General features: G+C 36.5%; 2 protein-coding genes across 4 annotated transcripts in view; both read left to right on the top strand.

Annotated features, from left to right (window-relative positions):
• LOC117114620 (PDZ and LIM domain protein 1-like) overlaps positions 1-2,085 on the top strand; it is a 6,222-nt gene extending 4,137 nt beyond the window's left edge. For all 3 annotated transcript variants that reach the window (XM_033258309.1, XM_033258310.1, XM_033258311.1), the window contains exon 5: positions 741-2,085. In XM_033258309.1, the coding sequence (XP_033114200.1) occupies positions 741-915 (175 nt within the window). In that variant the 3' untranslated portion in view covers positions 916-2,085. The remainder of the gene's footprint in view (positions 1-740) is intronic.
• Positions 2,086-6,604: 4,519 nt separating this feature from the next.
• LOC117114612 lies at positions 6,605-16,368 on the top strand. The gene is made up of 8 exons (XM_033258301.1): positions 6,605-6,753; positions 7,555-7,674; positions 7,978-8,064; positions 10,000-10,194; positions 10,725-10,964; positions 12,344-12,607; positions 13,988-14,608; positions 15,525-16,368. Exons 1-8 carry the CDS (start codon positions 6,690-6,692, stop codon positions 15,794-15,796), a joined length of 1,863 nt encoding a protein of 620 aa, XP_033114192.1. The 5' UTR covers positions 6,605-6,689; the 3' UTR covers positions 15,797-16,368.
• The last annotated feature ends 1,431 nt before the right edge of the window (positions 16,369-17,799 follow it).

Raw genomic sequence — 17,799 nt, 5'->3', positions numbered from 1 at the left:
GCTGGGAGTAGCACATCTCTAAGATGACAGTGGTTCCGCTTTTGCTGCCCCCTGGCTTACCTGATCATTTGTTTGTGAATTTCAGATTTTTTTGTTGTATTTGTAATGTTTTATATTGTTAATTGTTTTGCCTGAATGAATAAAATAAAAAAAATAAATATACATGTGTATATATACATGTGTGTATATATATGTATATACATGTGTATGTATGTATATATGTATGTACAGTATATATATATATATGTGTGTGTGTGTTCTGTGTAGTAGCAGACAGCAAATACATCTTAACAATACCACAATAATTTTCAAACTCAATACCATATAGGCAAGGCCTAATGAATTTTATTATCAAAACTCGGTATAAAACAGACATGTTTCGGCAAATCCTTGGCCATCTTCAGTGAAACGATTGCTAACATGCAATCTACTATATAAAGGGAGTCAACAACTCTGAAGCATTGTATTTTAAATAAATGGGAATTGAACCATAGCTATTTGAACAGACATCATGACATTGCATTTTTAAGGAATCGATTTGACTGTAATTGTAAAGAAGAAAGAATGGCATGAATAAAGATGATAACGTAGTGAAGAACATCAGAATGAAGTTAAATTAACATATAAAAGTTGCTTGTTGAGAGAGGCAGCCAAAGAGTTGCACGCTTAATGGTGATCATCAGACAAATGGGTGTTTATTATGTTTTCTCATTAACTGTTTGTTTGTTTCATTCTTACAGTGACGATTTTATTGAAATTGACAAAAGTGCTTGCATACAGCTGCCAACTGCCGCACAGATCCAGTATACTCACCCATACCATGGCGGGTTTGAAAACAGCCATACTAACCCAATCAACCAATCACGCTCATTCCGAATCCTTCAACAACTCACCGAGGATGGACACCAGTTTTAGTAGTCCTAATGCTGTACGCATGTACGTAACTAAGCGATACTCACATGCGCAAAATGTATGCGTAGTAAATGCCTGTGCACACAATTATGGTATCTTTTTGCGTGATTTCATTTCTATATTATTCTTGCACGCAATCCTACTGTAAACACCGAAATCACATTTGCCTTCAACACCTACTGCAACAATATATGCAATTCCGTTTGGGAAGGAATTTTTAGTGAGGCAATTTAGTTGGATAGTAAACGATGTATTGTGGACTTATTCTAATATTAGATTAGATGCATGAAGTGAACTTTGAGTTTATAATAATATATTTTGTATAAACCGAGAATTCAAGCCTGTAGGTAATAACGAGATATATACAAAGAATACATAATAATACTCATTATTTTCGTCTCATATTACCAATCGATAAAAAGAATTAAAATATTTAATATTATATTGCGCCATATTTAAAACAAAAATAGATCATAGGCATATAACTATGCACATTTAAAAATTCAAAATGTTTTCAATTAAGAAAACATTGAATAAATAGTAATAGTTCGCCAACATTTGCTATTCAATATTAATCTGCGATAAATGTTGTAGGCCTACATTAAAAAGAATTAAACAAAAGGTACTTCACAGATGAAAAAAAAAACACATATCAAAAAAGAAAATTAACAAATGTTTCTTATAAAGTTCAAGATTAAAATGTAAGATTTATGATGACTGCGTTTAAAACTATAATACGATTTGCATTCGCCGGCTGTTTAAGACAAACTTTCTTGCTGTGTCACGTGTCTACCAGCCGTTCGAAGACAGAAGTATCGATTTCATACAGTCATCACAAGTTAGTAATTGATCAAAATATCATTTATAATGCATCAATGAATATTTTAAAGAAATACAATAGAATGTCTAAAATTAGTTGATTATTATTGATGGGTTTTAGGTAGTACAAATACATACTGACGCAACATTTTGTGAGAACCACTTAATTTTATCTACATAACTGCCAAAACAAAAATTGCGAACCTAAAGATAACATGTGACGTCAGAGTCTAGATGAATCAAATGCTCAGGAAGGCGTATTAAGTTAGAATGTAAGGTGAGAACTGATGTGTATATTATACAAGATGTGTGAATACAAAATAAAAAAGGAAAGGATTATTTTACAAAACTTGATTGGTTTACGTTTGTCTCTATTTTTTTCATTCTTTTTATCCATTATATTTCACAATTTACTTTGTTTACAGTTTGTTGTTTATTATTACTAAGCAGGCATAATATACACAATATTATTACATGCATAGACCCAAACACCACGCACACACATACACAAGTCGTATGTCCTGTGATATTATTACATACATACACACACGGTGCCTACGTGCGTGCCATAGATCTATAATAAATGTGGCCCTTTCGTAAAGTTTGGTTTCCATACAATCGCTCACCCTATCAGCAACAGTTGCCGACAGTTGAACCTGGTTCAACTTTGTCGATGCTTTTGCAGACGAATCGGGGTGCCTTCCTGATTCGTCTGCAACGTAATCGGCAAAGTTGAACAGGTTCAGCCTTCCTGACAATTGTCGGCCACTGTCAACGATAGGGTTAGCCATTCAATGGAAACCGAGCTTCAACCAATTCAACCTGCTGTGCAAAAAAAATTTGCGTCGTAAACGCGACTGAGAAGAAAAGAAAAAGAAAAAAAAAAAGAAAAGAAAAGAAACTCAATCTAGGCCTATGTCGAGTATTTCTTCCATGGACAGAAGTAGGGCCTACTGTCATCTGATCACACAAACTAATTTTCGAGTCTGAATGAGTGAAGCGATTTTTTTACGACAGAAAAAAGTTGCTATGCTGCCTAAGTCTTTTTTATTTGAATGTTTAACTTTCAATACCACAGGGCGGACGCTGGCATCCAAAAGATCAGATACAGTTTTAGACGGTCCAGCTAGGACTAGCCAATTAAGGTGGGCCCAGGTCTCTAAATACTGTACTAGGGCCCTAGCAAAAACTGTCCTGTAGTGCTAGCTGGAGCAGACATAGGCTACGCCTTCCCACTACTACTACTACTCCTACTACTACTAGAATCCATTTATTAGGCCTACTATTGTATCAATCAGCCTGTGGTCGTGCGTAGTCGTAATCTTCTGAAGTTTTTCATTTTTTTTTTCTTTTAAACTTTGTTTTTTTCTGATGCAAGATATCATTATCACGAAAATAATATCGGTTTTCGCATATTCTAAAGCCGGTTACTCACTGCGTGCGACGGCGACAGCAACGCGACGAAGAACGCACGCGAAGACGTGGACCCAACGGATCGTCTTTTTAATAAGGATCCGTTCAGATTGCCACTAACAATCAGCAGATGGCGTTGCGTCGTCTATCGCTCGCCGGAAGCAAATGTGGATTCGTCGTGCGACGGTCGTACGACGCAGTGAGTGTCCGGCTTAAAAGTTCGTCAAAATCGAAAACCTCTTGCTTGAAAGATTACGTTCCTTTTTTACAAACACTCGATCGCGTTTACTACGACGCAAAATTGTAGCGCATGCGTAGAAAGTACATAAAGGGTTGGCACGGCGGGTTTACGATAGGGCCATGCGTCGGCGATAGCGTCCAGTGATTGTATGGAAACAAAGCTGCAGTTGTGATTGGTTGTGCATTTTTAGTTCCGATCTCTAGAAACACTCGTATTGATTAATAGATCTTTTTTGTATGGGCGGCCGTTAGGGCCAATATACTCTACTGCCTCTATTATACCGCCCTCATCAGAGCTTTCGAGATTACGAGAACTTGTAGAAAGAGTTCGGATTACCGATTCAGCTAAAGCAAAAACACTCCACCAATAGAAATGTAAATGGGCATACTGGGCTAGAATGCCAAGACAGTATCATTGCTTCTAGATTTGTAAAAGGAAAGCCAAAACATTGGTTTCCAGTGTGGTGGGAAGTGTGTCGCTTGGTTTAGGTGCGATTAAACATGTACAAACAAATAACGCTGTTGACAAAGCCGATATCTTGATGTACTGTATCGTGTTTGTGAATTTCTATAGCTTCTTTTGTCCGGCTGGAACGCCAAGATGGTACAGTGGCTATCAGTTCGGCTATATCCCAACATACACGATGTTGTTGCCTGAGGGTGTGCATGACTATAGATGACTTTGTTGTTCCCCTCTCCTACCCATGGCCTTGGTGTTCCTTGAGCCCTGTATGGAGATCATCCTGTTTCACCAATGTAAACCTTTCCACATTCACATGGAGTCCGAATAAACTCCTGGCTGGCTCTGTGCTGGTGGTTTATCCTTGTGTGTTTCCAAGATAGTCGGTTGGGTGCACTATACAACACTTTAATATCGGCTTGCTGTAGAATGTGTTGAATACGATGTGACAGCTGTCCCAAATATGGTAAATATACAGACTTTATGGATTTCGTATCATCTTGCCTATTGCTGCGTTTGAAAATTTTTAAGCAAACTCTCTTCTTGGTGGATGGATGGATGGTGAAACGAGCGTTTGTTTAAATACAGTATCTGTTGGTATGAGTTTGTTTTCTGCCTGGTCACCAAAACATCAAGAAAAGGTAAAGAGCGGTAAACATGATTGCTTTGTGCTGAGAATTCAGTCGATCTAGAAAACCATCTGGTACACCTTAATGTACTGCCAAATGATGAGTGTGTCATCGACGTATCGGAGTCAAAATTTTGGTTGTCGGGTGGCAGGATGAAGAGCTAGCTGTTCGAATTCTTCGAGGAAGATGTTGGCAATGACTGGGGATAAATGTCATCCCGTGGCGGTGCCTTCTAGTATTTGCTCGATAATTAAATATTTCAGGTTTGTAGTCACATACAATGTACAGTATATTGATCGCTGATTGTAAAACCACTGTAAAACTTCACTGCCAAAGCTCGATCCAATCCAAAAAAATAAAATGGTTCACATAAACCTAGTAAAAAAAAAACAAACAATTATGTCTATAATACAGACATTTGTACCATGTAGACTAAGATGCATTCTTCTTTGGATCTCTTTCTTTAGTTTTCTTATAATGGGGTATAATGCCAATGCTCTTAAATAATCCATCTCATTTCACCCCACATTATTATGAGGAGTAAATCATTGGTAACTCACCAGCAAAGTTATCACTGGAGCTTTATTGCAAGGACAAGCAATAATGAATTTAGTATTCGCTCAGGAAATACAATATAATTTACTTATTGTTGTTATTTGTTGTTAGTGTTTTCACGGCGTGCTAGAAAATAGGGCCGAGGATGCTTAAAAAAAACTTAATATCGACCTTCATCATCATCATAATCATTACAATCATTATCATTGTTGTTATCATTACTCATCGTAACAGTAATTGAGTAATCTTTGTGTGACAACATGATCATCATCCACTACCATCATGTATCACTAACATATCATTATCGCCATCTGAATACCAGATTTACTAATTATACGTTGGAATTCAATATTTTGACTCTTTATCTGGTTTAATTGTATTATTAATCCTATTAAGTTTATATGTTAGGGGTATGTTCACAGAATAAATTATATGTTGTTTCTATTCCCTTTTTTAATACTTTTTTTTTTGTTGTTGTTGTTGCTCAGACCTTTTTTTGTTATTTTAGATCATATTTACATTTATTCCAATAATCAGTATTTGGTCATAATGGCAAACTTAATGTTTCATAGTTTCTCGGCCACTCAAACGCCATTCCTTTTTCCAAGTAATTTGGCTATAACACCAGGGAGCACAGTCATATTACAATTTAGGCCTACATGACTGCTCACCAGTGCCACAAAGCAGTAAACGTTGTTACGTGACATTATCGAGAAGACCAATTTGGTAGCCTACGGTGGTGGACCTTTTCCACTATTTTAAAACTACATGTACACTCCTACTATAGGAGACTTCAGCTTTACCCAAGAATCATAATCAGAATCAGCTAACTCATAGAATGACCAAGAAAAAATGCTTAAACACGCAAACCTACAATTGAAAACACAGAGCAAATATAAACACATCATCTGGCGAGATACAGTATACAGGAAATTGCAGAATGTTATCAAGGAAATAAGTTAGTAGGAGACTAGTCAGCGGAACAACAGAAAAATGAAAATAATATAACACTATTATCATTAAAATATGAAACTTAAGGTCTGAAAAAAAATTGTATAACAACCACCGAAACAAAACATTTGGGCCTGCTCAACTGAAGTTTTTTTACCATCAATATTGATGAGAGGCGGCCACAATATTTACATTTATTTGATTTATAAGCCATGCTCACACCTAGGACTGAAACATAGGAGATCCACTTCACAACCCGTCATCAATGCAAGCTGGGGTAATAAACCATGGGCGGTCGAGAATGATCAGCGTGTGGTTATTCGAACCCTCGACAACGAGGTTCACAACCTGCATGGAAATCGCTGCGCCTTCTCCCTGTTCTGCAAATCAATACAATTTCCATGTCTCGTTTCGTTTGCAAATTTCAAATTGCTTCACTATATTTTACACGGTTCAAGCTCACCCCTGCTGACTTGATATACAGTATGCGTAACCAGGCAGCTACCGTTGTCACGAATGAATTTGATTATTGATCATATTGATAATATTATGTTTTAGAAAACATACACAAAAGTCATTTTAACAATACTGTAGTTATGTACAATCAATATCGATCGGCTGCAGAAATACCAAATTTAAAAGCCTTCTTATCCTCCGTCAACGCTTAATTCAAGTAATTGAAATCAGAAACAGACACGTATGTATTTAAGATGCGTTTTATCTTTGGATTTCTTTATATATTTTTACTTATGAAGAGGCATAATGCAACCGCTTGTAAGTGTCATTTGATTTTGTTCTCACCAGAAAATGTAGGCCTATAGTGCATTATGGAGAAGCTGGCCATTAAGCAAAACAGAGATAATAATTATAAGCACGTTAAAAAGATAATAACTGCTGACAATTTATAACAAAATAAAAATTGCACGTGTTAAATTTCTTCTTCCTGTCGAAAACTGGTAAAAAGTGCTTGTATATCTGATTAAAACTGCCATAGAAAAATGAATGAATGAAAGGGAAGGATAGATGGAAGAATGAAGAATGTAAATCAATTCTGGAGTGCCTTATAGTGAATACGTATACTCAGGTGTAACGCCTATAATTCTAGTTTTGGTGGGGAAAGCCAATCTCCTAAAGACTTCAAAGTAGGAATACAGCCAGTTCTAATAGAGCATAACAAAGTAAAGACCCATTAGAATTCAATGAAAATTCGAAACAGAGTAATATAAAAGGCTACGGCATTGTTGATATTCTACTTTGAAGGGGGCCCCTCTGCGGTCACTTTCGAGACTAGTTTTTTGTGACACTCCAGGGGCGGATCCAGAGATGTCCAAAAGGGAAGATGAGGGGCAAAGTTGGGCTGATCGAGACAACACTGTCATAGGGGGTCCTTTTTTTACCTCCCAAAAAGAGGGCCAGGGCCAGCCCCCACCCTCTAAATCTGCCCCTGCACTCGTCATCGATTACTATAAAATGCATGGCCCAGCACTCTTTCGCCCTCGATCCACGTAGTTCGTCGTTACCCAACTGACTGTGCCTACCGTCATTTGGCTGAATTGTTATAACATTGTATCTCAGCATATCTATCGTACAAGAAAGACGTCACTTCGAAGTCAATGTACGGTGACACTTACCCAGCAAAGGCAGCTACGGATGGAGACGATTATTCCGTGATGAGTTCATCTTGTTTTCACTCAGGTAAAACTAATTTCAATTAAATCACATGTTACTTTTGTTCATTTGAATTTCACTCGTCATCCGCCGCCATTGAAATTCCCATATACATAACTTTACTCTATAGGCCTATTATCCATTAATGCTGATCTCATTATTTTGTTCAATGTTCATTTCCTATCTTAATCGTCTCTTACATAATTTGCATTTATTAGAGTTTTCTTAACATTTTATTTGACAAATACATGATAAACATGTTCACAAATTGAAGACTAACTGTAGCAAAGTTACTCTATACCATGCAAACGGAATATATTATTATTTCAGCGTTGAGTGCTAATGAATGGCTTACCATTGATTTGGAGAAGGAGTACAACATCACCAGAGTCACGATTATAAATCGAGTTCAGCCAGGTATGTAGGTGTCAATCTCAGACACGGAATTGCTTTGCCATAAAATTTATTTGAAAACAAAAACAGGTAACGCCATACTTTCCAGAAGGACCCCACTGGCAATAAGTCTTCCTCAGACTATCGTGGGTTATCCTTGGTGAAAACAAATCCAATCCAAGTTATAATTCAACAGTAAAAAAAAAGACAAGGCAGTAGCAATGCCGTAGCCAGGACTTTCAAACAGTGCAGGACAATATCAGGGTGGACCCTCTTTAAGGGTAAATTCAAATAATGTGGACTCCTTTTATGCAAAAATATGACAAATCTGAATCCATTTTCTTAAAATGTTTCTCGTTTTAGGCTTTTTTTTTTTTTTTAAAGTGGACTCATTTTATTCATAAAATGGCATAATTTGGATTCATTTTTAAAAATGTGGAGCCATTCTTCGTAGACCCATTAGAAAAATTGTGTGGGACTGTCCCAATAGCTGGCTACGGCCTTGGGCAGAGGTTAAATAGACAGGAATCGGCCAATAGGATATAAGAGTAAAAAAAAATGTTCAGAGGGCGTTAGTAAAAACATTAAAAAAGTTCCTGTAGGTCAGCTTAAATGTGAAATAAATATAATTATGTTCCGAAATTTAACTTGCATAACGCAACATTATTTTAAATTATGTTTATAGTTTAGACGACAGATATTTAAGCTTTATAGGCTGGTGGCCAGTTTCACAAGGGTGTCACCAGCGTGGGACCCCCATCGGGGAGAGCTCTCTTTCCCCCGTCAGGAGAAAAAAACCCACAAATCTTCGGGGAGAAATAAAAATGTATTTTATGCACAAAATACAGATATAAATTTAAAAAAATAGGTAGATATAAAGAAAATTATATTTCAATTTGAAGTCTGAGTGAGATTGCAATTTCCGGCCAGCTAGGGGTGCCATAATCACAAATTTTCTTACCTCAACCCCAACCATGGTGGTACAGATCCTCCATCTGCGAATGTACCTCCCGGGCCTCAATATTGTAAATTCCTGAATCTGCCATTGGTGTAGGCCCACTTCAGAAATTGACAGCCCCACCCACTCACGTTTATATAGGCATACAAGTCTTCCTAATGCATGCCTAATGTAACCTTTGTTTTTCAACATCAACCATGATAAGCCTTAGTTGGAAAAAATGAGGGAATCACCATTCATGTAAGGGTGAAGGGCGGAGAATAAAAATAAATTGCGCCCCAAGTACTACTGATTTTCCCAACACAAACAAATCTACCTAAAATAGTACTTAAAAATAGAAATTCTCGGACGCGGTATCCCCCAAAGGCCAAATTTTTCCAAAGCCCCAACCTTAAGATGGCAAGGTTTTTAAAATAGTCACCTCTAGATGGCTGGAAATGTTACTCTCCTACTGGAAAAGTAATGATATGCCCCTGGGCGAGTCCGCTCCCTGGATCCGCTGTCGCCAATGGTTAGAAAACGCATCACCAACGCCCCTCACCTTATCCTTTATTCTCATCAGTCTCCCCCTCCCCAATTCAATACTCTTAGATACAGTGAGCTACACTCACAAAAAGCAAGACTGATACTAATTGGTGACAATGCTAGAATATTGGTCGTTTTTTTTTTTTTTTTTTTTTTTTTTTTTTTTTTTTTTAATAGATAATCTTTTCCTATACGGGCCTAAGTACTGAAAATCAGCCGGAAAAATGATTTATTGTTAGCAATGTCACGCGGGCCGGATCGAAATCTTTAGCGGGCTGGGGGTTGAATACCGGGAAGTGGGAGGGGTCAAGCGAAATAATATATTTTAATTATTTGAGTAATAACTCTTTAAAAATGGGGTCTTCTTTACACACCCGACGGAACAGTGGTCTCAATGTGGTCTAATGAGCAGTCCCTGAGAATTAGTAGCAACCAGTCAGAATCACAAATTAATAACACCTTTTATTCATTCCTAGAAAATTATCGGGAAGACTTCCGGTGTGGACCCGGTTTTCTTGCCCCTAATGGCGAAGTGGCAATTTGTCCATGCTCGTGTTGTTCGCCGTTTAATTATTGTGGGTTTAGTGATGCTCACTGTGCATGTAGAGATTGCGTAGATTACAGGGATCAACAATGTTCAACGACAACGGGATCACAATTTGTACCTCCAGGTAAGGCACTACGTAATGTTTTAGAAGAATAAGGTGTAGTGCGTACGGTTCCTCACTGCTGTTCTTGCATCCGTTTTGTTGTTCAGTTCACTGTACTTTTTTAGTTTACTTTATGCACACACACACACACCTGTCTCTTATACACATCTGCCATTCTTCGTAGACCCGACGACAACGGTATAGGCTGTCTCTTATACACATCTAGATGTGAGAGGCCCGTCGATATCGGGTTGTCAGACCATTAGTCAGTCTCCCTTCATACACGTTGAACGTTCTACATTTTAATGTGAAAGTGCGAAGGTAGTGTACATAACCTTCTTTCTTACACACCCACTCCGTCATTTACAAGAATACCAGGTCATAAAAAAACATGTTTAAAGCTAGATTTACTAGACACGACAACGACATATCATCGCGTAGTTTTTATTCCTCAACACTGCGCGCATCTGTATCGTGTCGTTGTCGTTTCGTAATCGTGTCTAGTGTAATTGTAGCTTAATGTCATTTTAATGTACCGTATTTCATTACAGCATCCTCTAGCAATTTAGTAGGAACTGAAGTTAGAATTGGTAATGATGATGCGACTTTGGACACTGGAACAAAATGTGGAATGTCTGTTTCTACAGAACAAGTAGAAACAAGCGCAATTGTTGATCTGTCTTGCGATGAGCCGATTTCTGGGCGATATTTGATGCTGTGGCATCCGGAACACACAAAATATTTGAGCATATGTGAGATCCGCGTATACAATGAAGATGAACCGGAGATAAGTAAGTGCAAGAAACAATTGCCGAAATTCGTTTTTCATTAACTGTACAAAAGCTCTACAGAAACTAAACAAGCAATAACTTGGTGACACGAGTAAAAAATAGTATTAACTATTGTGTTTGTGATAGAAGATCGTCTGCATGCAATTACCATTTTGGCAATACATTGTTCACATCATTGTTGCTCTAATGCTCAACAAAAACTAAATAAGCAAAGGTGACATGAGTAAAAACGATTAGATTAAATATTTTGTTTGAGTAAACATACAGCATATAAAAAGATCGTCTGCTTGCAACCAGTTACCATTTTGGTAATGCACTAGTCACCAATGACGTACACAGCTATTAGGACAGTTGGGACAGTCCCACACAATTTTCTATTGGGTCCATAATGAATGGGTCCACATTTTAAAAATGGGTCCAGATTTATCATATTTTGTGTAAAATGGGTCAAAATTTCTCATATTTTGCGTACAATGGGTGAATGTTTAAGAAAACGGTCCAGATTATTCATATTTTTGCGTAAAATGGGACAACTTTTAAGAAAATGGGTCCACATTATTTAAATTTACGCGTAAAATGGGTCCACCATGATATCGTCCCACACTGTTTAAAATACTGGCTATGGCATTGCTAGTCACCAATCGTTGTTGCTCTAAATGCTCTACAAAAACTCAAGAAGATGAGTAAAAACTTTCATTGAATGCATTTTATAATAACACTGAGGCTGAAATTGCTTAAAAAATAAGAACAAATTGAGACTGAGGTAAAATGTCAAATGAGGTTTTCGAAAAACCAAAAAAAAAAAAAAAAATATATATATATATCAGTACCTTATGTGCAGTAATGTAGGAGTGACTATGTAATACCCCTTATAATCAGGTGTACTCTCATTTGGGGCCATTTTTACCAGGTCTTTTTTCGGGGCAATTTTTCCAGGGCATTTTTCAGGGCCCATTTTTGCTGTACAATAATAATTTTCTATGTTTGAAAAGTGTGTAAAATAAGAACGAATTAAGAACATTTTGAGCCTGAAATTGGCTAAAAATAGGAACACTGAGTCTGGGCAAAATTTTACTGGTTCTTATAAAAAAAAAAGTGATAAAAAAAAGTGTATGTTGTATGAGTAAACATACAGCAGATAGGAAGACCGTCTGTTTGCAACCAATCACCATTTGGCAATGCACTAGTAACCGATAATTGTTGCTCTAAATGCCCACAAAAACTCAACAAACAAATTCGGTTACATGGCTAAAAACTAATATTGAATATTTTGTTTGTCGGAGTACACATACAGCTGATAGGAAGATCAACCATTGGGTAATGCAGTAGCCACCGATATATTTAATTATATGATTATTATATCAAATTTTACCTAATAGGTGAGTGCAGTCGCAGCCAATCATATAGCGACTACCGAGGTCTTGTGTCAATCACAGAGAATGGTAATGTGTGTCAAAAGTGGACATCACAATCACCTCATACTCACAGCTATGCGCCTTCCAACGCCGACGACAACGGTATAGGGGATCACAATCTGTGCCGAAACACAGGCAGTGGAGACCGACCATGGTGTTACACCACTGATCCAGACACTCGCTGGGAATATTGTGATGTTCCAGATGTAGGAACGTCATGCCCACTTGGTAAGTTAAGTAATAGTATACAAACATTGACTAACTCATGAGGGTAATGAAAATAGGCCTATTACCAACTTCCTAGGCCTAAGCCATCAAAGGGCTAATCTCTCTCTCTCACTCTCTCTCTCAGCGTCGTAGAAGTCGCGTCCACTTTACCCTACGTGCCAGTCATAAATTGCATAGCAACTATACTTTATAAAGAGATTACATCCGACATGTAAAAAGTACTATCATTTATCGTGATAGTACTTTTTTCCCCGGGAATTTATGAACTATCATTCAACTTCCGTCATAGGAATGATGGTTGAAGTTATGGCCCACTTTTTAACCAATCAGATGCCTAGAATCTATGTATGCAGTATTTAATTTCAGACAAAGCCGTATTTACGTCTGTTGTATCAAGAATGACAAAACATAACATATATTTCATGTAGTTTTATACATAAGATATATATTTATTGCACTAGATGTATTATTTTCAGCATGTGAAAACAGTTAACTTACACAAATTGTCTATTCATAGACCCAGAAAATTTATGATTCCTAAACACTGTGAATAACTCCTCGTCTTGTATGCATTGAACTTGTTATTAAATTTCATTTCATATCATTTCATTATTTATTATATATAAATATATGAATAACTTAGTAGACGCAGACACAATAAACATCCAATGATTTATGCCAATTTGCAAATGCAATGCTTAGGTCCTTCCTAATAAGGCCAAATAAAATAAATTGTTTGTTTGCCCTTCTTTTTAAAAAAAAAAATGATAAATAAGGGCGGGTGGAATTTATTTATTTTTTATCAGATGGAATAAAAAATAACCCACAGAGGCCTAGAATGGCAATATCCTGTCTCTTATACACATCTAGATGTGTATAAGAGACAGGTGTTTGAGCGTTCCAGTCAGTTGATTAAGAGAACGTGTCTGGAGGTTATAACTTCACGATATCCTATAGGTGGTCTCTATGATCTAATGGGTAAGATAGCCTACTCGCCTTGATAGCTCGGAGATGTTGCAGGTTCGAACCCCTCATCTAGTTTTTATACTGAACTGAAATAAAAAGGAAGTTACCGTTGGTTGATGGGCAATGCTGGATACGCTTAATTATACAACAGGTTCATATTTGAGCACTGTCACTATCATTTATAGAAATATATATATATATATATATTACTGCATTTACATGAACGTTACCCTATATGACACTAATTGATCAGTAATGTGTAAGTAACGTCAACTGAAACTTTAAAAATATATATTGATGATTTTGTTGTCGAAATTTGGCTTAATCAGACCATTCAATTGATAAGTTGCCATTGTCCATGATACTAATATTCGAAATGGCATCAAATTAATAATTGTCTTTTATCAATTTAAGCTACAGATACGAAAGTTGGTGATCTGGGTGCTGTCAAGATTGTTGAACTTAGTGGGAACAGTTTGACTTCATGGCGTGCTTCTAATGTTTTGAATACTATGAGTATGATTTCTACCAGCACATTTAGCATTGACAATATACAGCCCGTTCACTCACTCGTTTCGCTCAGCAGTTTTAATAACGAAGTAAATGCTGCAACAATAGCAATGTATATTTATCCAAATGAACATTCTTCCGGCGAAATATTGAGCATAGGTAATAGTAACGCATGTGTTAGAATTGAACAAACCTATTCAAATGACAACTTGTACCATTCAGAAGTCACGGTCTTCTACGGTGATCAACAGCTAACACGAGCCCATGTGCTTTTGCCCGAGGTTTGGACATTCTTGGCTATTACAATTGATGGCTTGAGTAAGAACATCAAACTTTGGAGAAATGGAGAGATTGCCAGTATAGGTTTTACTGATTTTCACAGATTTTTTGCCTCATCCTTCGATTATTTTAAACTTGGAAGCTCTAATGATGACTTATTTGCAAAAGTGGCCATGTTACAAGTGTACGATCATGTATTAAACGAAGCAGAAATTAAAGCAATAAGAGATATACCTTTTGCCGAAAGTAAGACCTGAATGTTTCGGTAACATTTTTGTTCTTAAATTATTCTAATATTCTCCAGACAAGTCAGTTATTGATTGATTGAATAGCTCAGTGGTTAATATGCTTGCCTTCTAATCCCACGGTCATGTGTTCAATTCCTGTTTTAACTAACAACTTCGCTCCTTAATCCGCATAAACAGACTTCGCTATCAATAGCATTATGTTGTTTTAGTTAAGAGGGACCCCGAATATCAGTTGACCTTCTAGATACGCAGCAAAAAGGAAGAGGATCACCTCCTATAAATTTATATAGGGTCCAATAATTCATTTTAAATTGGTTATCTTTTCCCCATTTATTGTATTTGTGTGCAATGTAATTGAAGCGGATACTGACCCTTGATGATAATTGTTGTAAAATTGAATAAAATAAAATTCATTTAATTTTTTTTTAAATAACTGGAACCATTTAAAACTTACTTCATATGAAAACCTCAAGTGGAATTGTATTGCTTAGTGGCTAAGATGCTTGCCCTTTTACTCTATGGTCCAGTGTTGAATTTTTGTGACAGCACGACTAAAAACAACTCCACTCCCTAAGCCTCATAAAGAGCCTTCGCTTATGAAGCTTGGTTCCGTCTGTAATTGCCAAATTACTTGATGTTACATGCGAATAAATTCAAGATAAACTTGTTATCTTATTAATTAAAATCTAAAGTAATTTGTTCACAAATCGACCGAACAAGAATAATATTTTATTAGGAAGTGGTTTCCTGATGAGAGATATCAAAATATAGGCTATGTACATTTAGGACAGCTAACATGTGAACAGAATAGTATACCTATATAAAATAATTAGAACGTAGCATGTGTATTTCTTGTTTCGTCATCTGCATTCTTTAATAGAATTAAAATATCCTTACCATACTTGTTTTGATAGCTTGGATATATGATGGATACGCCAAATTCACCAAACTGAGACCATCATCCAGACTTACGGGATTGCAACTATATGAAGGCACCGAATTGTTGACTGTCTGCTCTCGGATGTGTTTACAACGAGCGTGTTGCAAGGCGTTCAAGTTTACAAGTGGAAGTAACTCATGTATTCTAATATCGACATTCGAAATAACAGACAGTTTGTTAGAAGAATCAGATGTTGAATATTACAAGAAAGATTATCAATCATATCCAATTTTGAAACAATGCTAAAAAAAAAACTTCATAACAATCAAAACACAGTGGCAGATTATTGTCCTTTGAAACCGGTGGGTTTGAAGCACATACCTTGAATTTAAATAGTGCTATGGCGACGAGCCATTAGGCCTATACATATTATACGATTTTCAGCATTGCCTTTCTCTTTTCTTGCGAAGCCACATTTGCCGCATTTATCCACAATATTATTTAAGCACATTCAAATATATACCAATGTATGAACATAAAAAAATTGCTTTTCAAATTATTGAATCTGTAATCGATCTCAGTTTTCGTTCTTATTTTCATTTCCTTCTTAATTCAATTCACATCTTTATACTTCCTTTATAACAAAACTTGTAATTTCTTAACAATTTAATTTCAGACAAAGCCGTATTTACGTCTGTTGTATCAAGAATGACAAAACATAACATATATTTCATGTAGTTTTATACATAAGATATATATTTATTGCACTAGATGTATTATTTTCAGCATGTGAAAACAGTTAACTTACACAAATTGTCTATTCATAGACCCAGAAAATTTATGATTCCTAAACACTGTGAATAACTCCTCGTCTTGTATGCATTGAACTTGTTATTAAATTTCATTTCATATCATTTCATTATTTATTATATATAAATATATGAATAACTTAGTAGACGCAGACACAATAAACATCCAATGATTTATGCCAATTTGCAAATGCAATGCTTAGGTCCTTCCTAATAAGGCCAAATAAAATAAATTGTTTGTTTGCCCTTCTTTTTAAAAAAAAAAATGATAAATAAGGGCGGGTGGAATTTATTTATTTTTTATCAGATGGAATAAAAAATAACCCACAGAGGCCTAGAATGGCAATATCTTACATCACACAACAACTATAGACTAATTTGTAGGGCATTTGGCAAAAAATAAAGATAAATTCACTCACTTTTTGTTTTAAATTTGTAAAAAAAAAAAGAAGCTAAAAATAACCCTTTTAAAAGTTTTTTTTGTTTTTCAGTGAGTTAGGGGCAGGTGGATGGGGCAACATTTTTTTTAGCCTAAACTATCGCTGGTGTTGTAAGATATAGGAGGTAGATATATATATATATATATATATATATATATATATATATATATATACACATATATATATATATACATATATATAGCAAGGGCTTAGCAGAGGGGGTATTAAGATATTAGTCTAATCTCTTTATGAAGTCAGTAAAGTGTTCGAGGGAACACTGCATACGTCAATTACATCTCATTTGGATGCGTTAAGTATAATCCCTCATTGTCAATATGGGTTTCGTCAGGGTTGATGTTGTGAGTTATTACTTGCGAATCTGTATCATGAATGGACAGACCTATTTGACAAACGAAAGTGTAAGTTTATTGATGTGGCCCTACTTGACTTTTCAAGTCCATTCGATAAGGTAGATCATAGTATGCTTTTATTAAAAACAAATAATTATGGAATATGTGGAAAAACATTAAAATGTATTTCTTCTATTTTCGTTGGGAGATCTTATAGAGTTGTCTTCAGTGGAGCTGAGTCTTGTCTTCAGTCTATACCCAGCGGTGTTCTGGTACAGCATTGATTCCCTCTTTTCTCCGGGCATCAAAACCTGGCCCTGGCGAAGCTTTCTATGAAGCTTGGAGATATGGAGTGGAGACAGCTATAGTCGGTGGTCAAAACCCTGAGGTCTACCTACCGGCTCTTCGCCGTTCCCTTCGTGGGGAGGCCTCAAGCTTCCAATTGTTTTGGGACCAACTGCGTGACTGCGTCCCATTCTGAACTGCTCGGAAAGTTGGAGTCTCTTTTCGGGAGTGTTGAGTCGGGGGCGGTTTTATTAGAAAAAATTATTACTCCAGGCAGTAGCTAAATTAATCGGTGGAGGGTTTTGCCTGTAGGATAGAGACCGTCTACAGGAAAATTACTAACACGCAAGCTAGGCCCCTAGGTGCCGCGCTCCCAAAGTCCTTTGGAAGGGGCCCGCAAACCAATCTCTCAAAATTGGCGGGGC

The sequence above is a fragment of the Anneissia japonica genome, unplaced genomic scaffold, assembly GCF_011630105.1.
Source record: "Anneissia japonica isolate Jap-2015-1 unplaced genomic scaffold, ASM1163010v1 scaffold287836_len1076198_cov165, whole genome shotgun sequence".
Classification (NCBI taxonomy): Eukaryota; Metazoa; Echinodermata; class Crinoidea; order Comatulida; family Comatulidae; genus Anneissia; species Anneissia japonica.
This window is presented reverse-complemented; position numbering and strand designations above follow the sequence as displayed.

Bases quoted from the DNA above. Each gene is read 5' to 3' on its own strand.
- LOC117114612 (XM_033258301.1), top strand. From the start codon at position 6,690: ATGCGTTTTATCTTTGGATTTCTTTATATATTTTTACTTATGAAGAGG. The intron at 6,754-7,554 runs GTAAGTGTCATT...ATTGTATCTCAG, and splicing joins GAGGCATAATGCAACCGCTT to CATATCTATCGTACAAGAAA. The intron at 12,608-13,987 runs GTAAGTTAAGTA...TATCAATTTAAG, and splicing joins AGGAACGTCATGCCCACTTG to CTACAGATACGAAAGTTGGT.